The 8,384-nt window shown below is 30.3% G+C and overlaps 1 protein-coding gene and 1 pseudogene across 4 annotated transcripts in view; both read right to left on the bottom strand.

The window, feature by feature from the left end:
• LOC107638334 overlaps positions 1–2,879 on the bottom strand; it is a 13,508-nt gene extending 10,629 nt beyond the window's left edge. For 2 of the 4 annotated variants that reach the window (XM_016341561.2, XM_021120349.1), the window contains exons 1-3: positions 2,560–2,873; positions 896–968; positions 259–462 (exon numbers count right to left, since the gene is read on the bottom strand). In XM_016341561.2, coding sequence (XP_016197047.1) covers positions 259–405 — 147 coding nt within the window. In that variant the 5' untranslated portion in view covers positions 406–462; positions 896–968; positions 2,560–2,873. Of the gene's footprint in view, positions 1–258; positions 463–895; positions 969–2,559 lie in introns of all 4 variants that reach the window. The other 2 variants (XM_021120350.1, XM_016341562.2) reach the window with 2 other exon arrangements.
• On the bottom strand, positions 4,975–5,760 carry LOC107635818 (annotated as a pseudogene).

Raw genomic sequence — 8,384 nt, 5'->3', positions numbered from 1 at the left:
GACTCGAAACAAAAATACATCCAAATCCATCAAGTAATTTTGTAGCATTATGTGTTTCTTTTTCTTTGTTTGATTAGATAAACAAGACAAGAAGAAGAAGAATATGATAAAGAGTTTTGAGGAGTCTTTTATTTTTTTTTTTGTTTGATTTTTTTTCTTGGTTTTATTCCTTTTAAGAGAGTGAAACAAGAAACATCATAACAAAATGAAATAAGAAGAAGATGAAAAAAAAAAAGAAGAAGAAGAAGAAGCACATACCTGCTGAATAATGGTAGCAGGAAATGTAGTTGAGTTGGCCAAATAAACCCAAAAGCAGAGAGAAAAAGTTCCATCCTTCACTTCAATTTCAGCTCTTAAATCGTTCAGCAGAGAGTACCCTGCATTCCCTATTGCATCCGTGAACATAATTTCTTCTTTTTTTTGTTTTTGCTCTCTATAAAACTTTGGTCTCTCAAGCGTAGCCTAATTGATTGACAAATTGTGAATGAAACTGAAGTCAATGAAGATGCATTAATCAAATTTAATTGATTGTACAAAAGAAACCCAAGGTAGAAGCATTCTTTCGTAGTCACAGAGAAATTTAGCATTGTATTCTGTAATTGAGTATTTGAAGCTCCATACCAAGTAAGAAACATACTGAATTTATCTGAATCATTTATGTCGGTCTCACCTCATATTCTTCATGGTTTGGTACAGAATTAAAGAGACAAAATGTATTTGATGTTCTATGATCATCTTAATTCATAGAGGGAAAAAAACAACTGAATTGGAAGCTTATCTCAAGCTTAGTTTTGACTTTATCATGCATGTTGTGAATCCGACCGTGGCTACAAACTTGCATTATATATATATATATATAAAGAAAAGAAAGTATCTACACTATGTGACCTTATACCTTTTTAGAAGTTGCAGTTCTTTCGAAGTTGGAGTAACTGGACTAGCTTGTATCTCAGTTTTTCCTTCTCCATCTGTTTGTACAATTGAAAAAAGCATGACTGTTGGCACATATTATGTTGATACCCTACCATCTAAATTGAGTTGCTTCATATGATTGTAGATATTATACAACAATTGCAGCCATATGACACAGCATGTATACTATGAAGGCAAAATCCAATCTTAAAGTGTACCACTTCAATAACTAACAAAATTTTGGTTAAATTATTACTTTACTTGGCTTATGATGAAAATAATCAAACAGCTTTAGACTAATAAAGACCCTACTAAATTAACTGGTCAAGAACATTTGTATCCCAGGACAACTCTTTTGTTCAATGGAAAATATCATAATTTAATCTTTCAATTTTGTCAAGTCATTGTGAAAAGAAAAGTACACCATTGGCAAGCAAGTTCTCACCCATGCAGCATTGCCATCAATGGAACTCTCTGTATCCAAACTGTTCATATTATCATCATAAACTTAGTTATCCATGGGAAACTCATAGAATGACCAACTTATTGACTAGTCTTCTAGATAAGGGATAAAATTAGAGTTCAATCCCACTAAAGAGTGTCTGATTTCCCCTCCATCACCCCAAACCATAACAAGTTAAAAAATAAATTAAAATTTTTTGTTGTTGTTGCCAAAATTTATATAGAAAGGAAACAGATTACCAAACCTATGATAGCTCACTTTCAGTTCTAAGCTCTGCAGTATCAATGTGGCCATTTCCAATTGACATTGCAAGCCCATCAAACACTTTCAATATCTTGATCAAACCTTGATCATAAATATTCGAGTTATCTAGGTACACAAACAGCTTTCTCTTTCACTAGATACGCATTAAATACTCACTCTCCAAGTAAGGAACACAGAAAAGTAAATAGAAAAGGAAGCAATAAGGAAGATGTAATTCTTTGTACTAGTATTATCAGTGATGTGTTTCTTACAAGGGAAAAGAAGTAGAGCCAATTGGGTCTCAATTGCTCAAGTAAGTAGGGAGAAAAGAAACCGAAGTATTGAAGAAAAATAAGAGGGAAAGGGCGACCATTCACATCAACTAAACACACCCTTCCTGATACCTTATTCTCCTATTAATACCATCAACCTATTACAAAATCATCATGTCCTGGGTGGGATCCTCAAATCCTAGCACTGTGGCGGATCTCCTTGATTTCAACTTCTTTCTCCACGTGTCCACCAATAGACAATAGTCCAATACTAACGGGTATTTTCAGCTCCTGAGTTACAGAGAGGTGTGACGCTATCCAATTGAGAATAGCCTTGAGTAATTACTAATTACACTTCGCATACATATCACAATGATATTCTAAGTTTATCATATTTATAATCCAATGATACTCTTACCTCTAATTTGACAAACGGTACACTTGCATATCTTACTTATTGGTTTTTAACACAAGAACAAAATCAGAACACAGAACATAACAACTCAACAATTATATGAAAATTAAAAAAGGAATAAAAGAACAAAACTATCCTCATACATTAGCACCAAAACTAATTTCAGTTCTCAAACAATTGATTCAGCGCAAAATTAGCTTCTTAAGAGAATAAAATTAACTAAACTAAAATGAGGTGAAGAGAGAAGGACAAACCCTAACGAAGGCATGGTTGCAGTGGAGAGCGAGGAATGAGGACAGCGTGGAGGGCTGGAGGCAGCGGAAGTGAGGACGACGTGACGGCGACTGCAAGGACGTACGAGACAGGGGCGCTGTGTTGACGGCGTCTTGGCAGAGTCACAGGGAGAGCCGTTGAGAGGAGAGCGTCCGAGTGAGTGAGTGAGAGGATGAAGACGGAGGAGAAGGCAGAGACTGATTGAGAAGACGAGTTACCAAATTGCAGCGGAGAGGAATAACAATGGACTTAAAGCAAGCATTTTAAAACGAAACATTGGACGGTTTTGACTTTTAAACCGTACCGGAATCAGTGGGTTATTACTGGTAATCAAAATGATACACACAGAAAGATATTAAAACAGGTGAAGTTATGTTTGGGTGAAGTTGAGAATTGATAATTATTAGATAAAAATTTAGTTAAATTTATTAAATTATCTAATCATTTTAAATTATAAACTTTATATAAAATTAACTGCACATAAATTAGAGATTTTTTAATACTAATATCTTTTTATGTTCGATTTTCGTTAATTTTTTTTAAATTCTTATCCTTCATTGTAAAAAAATAAGAAGAAATATTTTTTTTAAAGATATTGATGATACATTATCTTAAATATTTTTTAATTTTTATTCTTATTTATTTTCTTAAGTTTTAATTAAATTTTTTATATTTTTTAATAGACTTTAATAAATAATAAAATATTTAGAGTTGGAATAGTATTTTTATGTTTTCAGAAATTTTATACTAAAAAAATAGCAAAAAACAAAACTTTTTCCCAAGAAAAGCACAAAGGAAATAAAATCGTGGTCCAAGAAACGTGGCTCAGAAAGCGTGGCCCAAAGGAGTAAAGCAACACAGGCCTGAAGGATTCCATTCACGCTCAAGCACGCCTGGCGGAAACTCCCTGTGCCTGGCAGCCCAACTTCACCCCCCGGCAGCCCAATTTCACACCCCCAGGCCCACATACCACGCCCGGTGTATACATCTTCCTCCAAGTGTGATTTTGGGCTTTTTGCCTAAATCTTTTAATCTAAGCCAGCTTAAGTACAATTACAACTCACGTTCAAAAAAAAAAAAGTACAATTACAACTTATAGATTCAACAATTAAAGTCCAAAATTTAATTATCCACATCATTAGAAACTTTAATGACATCCATAAAATTAAACACTCTAAAAAATTAATTATTGATTCTCTAGAAGCATAAGAGATTTGATCGTTTAGATTTAAATTTTCATTTTAAATTTAAAATTGAAGTTTGTAGCTTATCTTTCTTTCCGAATAATAATATTAAGATAGCTATTTTATCTCCCTCTCCCCCCGACAGATAAAATTAGTTTAGTTTTAAATTTAAAATCTGTAATTTAAGCTATAAATAAGTGAGCATAGCTCACAGAGAAGAGCATCAAGTCCTCGAACTACTTCTCTTTTTCTTGTTTTTCTTATTTCTTTATAGGTAATTAATTCTCTGTCAAAGGGTTAGGAGTTCTGTTTATGTTTTGTATGAATAATTAATGTACGTTTATTTTATTTTGAAGTCTTACATTGATCTATTTTGTGATTGAGTTATTCATTTTTCATTCGGATTAGTGGATCGAAAGGTAAGCTAATTATTTTTGGATTCTTTTATTATAATTGGAAAAATTGATACTTGAATCAAAGTTTAAAAACTCTTTCACATGACTATTTGAATTCGACTAGGAATAGTGGTTCAATTAGTGTTCAACACATACATGATTTTCAATGACTCTAATTTTGAATAAGTGACATATAATTTGAATGCATGACATATAATTCGACCTAAGGACTACTTTTTCATCTTATTTGAATCTAAAATCAGTTTTTGTGCTTAATCTCTAGATTAATTAATTGACACCTAATTGATGCTTGAGAAACTGAGGAGTCAGGGAATCGAAAATCAGTTACTAAAGGTTTTATCGTAAAAGATCTTTACAAACTTCAAGATAAATAAACAAGATTGGTTTACCGAGCATAAGCATCTTCAAAACCCTTGAATCTCATCATCACTGTCTTCTCTCAAATCATCATTCAAGTTCATTATCCGTGGCATCCAAGCATTCAGCATTCAAAATTCTCAAGGCTCCCATCAAGATACTCTCTTGTCCTCTTCGATCATCAATAAAGTTTTATTAATCTAATTAGGCTTTTTAATTGAAAATTTGCTTGTTCAATCCTTTAATTCTTGTGGAAACAATATCCACTCACCATGGTATTACTTGTGCGATCTGGTGCACTTGTCGGCATCTTTGAGCATCAATTTTCACTCATCAGATATCTTTTTTTTTCTCAGTTCTTGTCATTTCTGAAATTCTTTCAACATCAAATTTGTGTTTTTCAATTTCACCGCTTTCTTTATTTTTTGAACTTTTCTTTTTAATAACAAAGGACAAGGATGTTCGACCTAAACAGCACAAACACATAAGAAATAAAAAATACTAAAGAATTGAGCAACAGAAGTTTGAAATTCTGATAAAATAGACTTCCTATAGCAAATGCATTCATTATATTTAATATTATTTTGTTGTATTCAAACAAATACAAATATCAATCCATTTTATGAAAAAATGTGACTATTTAACTAACCACCAAAATCACTTGTTAAAAATAATAATTTATTGTGGCATCTAAACATATAGATGTTTACTAATCTAACTAATATGAAACTTGGTAAGACAAGGGGATTAAATAACTGAAAAATAAGATTAGTAAAAAATATTCTTTGAATACTAAATTTACGTGTTGAATTTTTTTTCTTATCCCCATAATTCAAAAAGTTTTTTTTATTATTGTCGAAGAAATAAAATAAAAGATGGGGTAGAGCTATGACAGTTATTATATGAGGTCTACCCAATGCTAAATGCAAAGGCATATAATAGATCAATATGAACATAATGCCTAATTGTTGCTGATAGTTTTTTCTCAGCCTCTTCTTGCATAATCCGAGCTTGAAGAAGGAAGAGATAAGAGAGACCTATGGAAAATGTGCTCCGAAATTCATAATAGAGTCCGACCACAATGATCGAATTCATTATTTTCATGCATAAGTATATTAGATTATCCAGTGTAAAAGATTGAAAAATCATCGCAAATTGTTGTTTTTTATTATCTATTACAATCTCCAGCTTATTATCTAATTTTCAATCCATATATTTGTATACTAATTTTTCAACCTTCCATATTTCTATAAAAAAAAAAATAGAAAGAGATAGGCTGAAAACGACGTCTCTTATCTCACTGACACCAAATAAGGGAATCTAAAGTGAGTGGAATATAATGAAATAGAGCCACTTTGAAGTTTCCTATGAAATGAGGCATAGAACGGGACCATTGCGAAGAAGTTCCACGAGTTACAAAGAAAACTTCGAGCTCATATTAGTCATCGGATTGACAACAGGAATTGAACTCTATGAGATCAAATTTTTCATTTCCTTAATAGATCAGTGGTAGAGCAGTCGACTGTTAACTGACTGGTCGTGGGTTTCAATCCTACTTAGAGAGGTTTAGTTCATTCCGAATTCTTGAATTTGGAATGAAAGGCTTAGATTCGCTTTGACCGTTAAAAGTAGGTAACCCGTGCCTTCTATTTTTTATTTGTCTCTATTGCGTTCTATCTCATCGTATCCGATTCGGTTCTGCGATATTTGAGAATCGCCGTCAATACCTCAGTGTAGGTTCAGAATACTCCCTTGTTCCATAGTCCGGGGCTATTTAAACTAACCAATTTAAAATTCTCCGATGTACTAGTATTAGCAATAGCAAGTGTATCTTTGATGCAGTCATCAATTCTCTCGAGAGATTACAATTACTACGAGCAAACATATTAATGATGAGGAAGACATTTTTGCTATGCTACAAATATTTTATTTGTTCTGCTATTCTGCATAAACTTGACTGAAAAAGAATTTATGAAAGGTAAAAATATGCGGATTAAAAGTTAAAACTTATGACATATTTTTTTATTTAGAAATATCCATCATTTACATTTTTTTTTAAGAAAACAATAGGTAAGGCCATTATATTTCGATAAAATACCCACACCCAAGCTCTATAACGTTGGGTCAGCTAATCTGTGCATAATTTTTCTATCCCCATAGATAAAGGTCTTTAGCTTTTTGGCTGGTTGTGGGTGAGGAAGGATTCGAACCCCCAATACTTTAGTTCATAGCCACGTGTTTTAATCTTTTAATTTGTTTCTTAATGCTGGTAAAAAAACTAAATCAACACAAGATTTGGATAGTTATATCTGGGCTAAAATTCTTGATTCTTTCACCCATCTTAAGTTGTATAGTTTGATTGAGAAATTTATGGTATATGATCCTCGTAGATTAAACAATATGAATTGTCTTTGCATGGTAAGTGAAAAGTGTTCAAAGTACTATATATAACCATAAAAGAAACATTATATATAACTTTTAGTAGTACAAAATAAATTATAGAATTGATATCAATATCAATTTCATACTAATTAATATACACATGCATAACAAAGCTATAAAGGTAAATATCATATTTATAGTTAATTATATTTGATTGACAATTATATTATAATAATTTGACAATTAAAATGATTGACAATTAGTATAATTATTTATTACATGTTGATTTTTATATAATTATAAAAAGATAATTTTTTAAAATAAGTTGAAAAAAGAGAAGTATACATATTGACATTAGAACGCGTCTTGTTAGCATTTTTGGCGCTAGAATGCTACTTGTATAAAATAATATAATGGTTCTTACAAAATTGCATTCAGTTAAAATGTGTGTGGAGCAATTGATATTCAATATTGTTCTACTTGATTCAGGCTATTCAAGTTTAAATATTTTTGAAAAATATTAGAGAATCAATATTTTTTATTAATATAGCAAAGCTATAAAGGTAACTATTATATTTATAACTAATTATGTTTGATTGACAATTATATTATAATAATTTAACAATTAAAATGATTGACAATTAGTATAATTATTTATTTAATGTTAATTTTTATATAATTATAAAAAAGATACTTTATTTATTACATGTTAATTTTTATATAATTATAAGAAAGATAATTTTTTAAAATAAGTTGAAAAAAGAGAAGTATACATATTGACATTAGAACGCGTCTTGTCAGTATTTTTTGGCGCTAAAATGTTACTTGTTATAAAATAATATAATGGTTCTTAAAAAATTGCATTCAATTAAAATGTGTGTGGAGCAATTGATATTCAGTATTGTTCTACTTGATTCGGGCTATTCAAGTTTAAATGTTTTTAAAAAATATTAGAGAATCAATATTTTTTATTAATATTAGTTAATATTTTAGACTAACATATTATTTAAGATTTAAATTTTACAATTTAAAATCTAATTTATAGTGATTAGAATTAACCAAGTGTTAGCCAAAATATTAAATTTTGTTAATCATATAACATTATTCAATTTTGTTTATTCAAATTAAATTAATAATTCCAAAAAAGGAAGATTTTGGCCGTTTTCGACTAAATTCTTTTAGTTATTACCAAACATTTTTCTAAAATAATGTTGAAATAGAACCATATTAATTTCAAAAATTGATAAGATAAGTGTGAATATAAAATATAAACGTTTGTTATACAAAATAATTTCATATAATTATCAAGTTTCTTTTTGTTGGTCGGATATATAATTATCAAGTTTATCTGGTCCTCCGATTCTCTCCAATCTGGCCACATTGTTCTCATAATTTTTTTTTTTTTGGTTAATACATTGTTCTCGTAAATTAATGAGAAACAAAATTACAAGAAAACAAATGAAGAGC

The sequence above is a fragment of the Arachis ipaensis genome, chromosome B04 (genome assembly GCF_000816755.2).
Source record: "Arachis ipaensis cultivar K30076 chromosome B04, Araip1.1, whole genome shotgun sequence".
Taxonomy (NCBI): domain Eukaryota; kingdom Viridiplantae; phylum Streptophyta; class Magnoliopsida; order Fabales; family Fabaceae; genus Arachis; species Arachis ipaensis.
The sequence above is the reverse complement of the archived record's forward strand: the minus strand, read 5'-3'. Positions and strand labels throughout refer to the sequence as shown.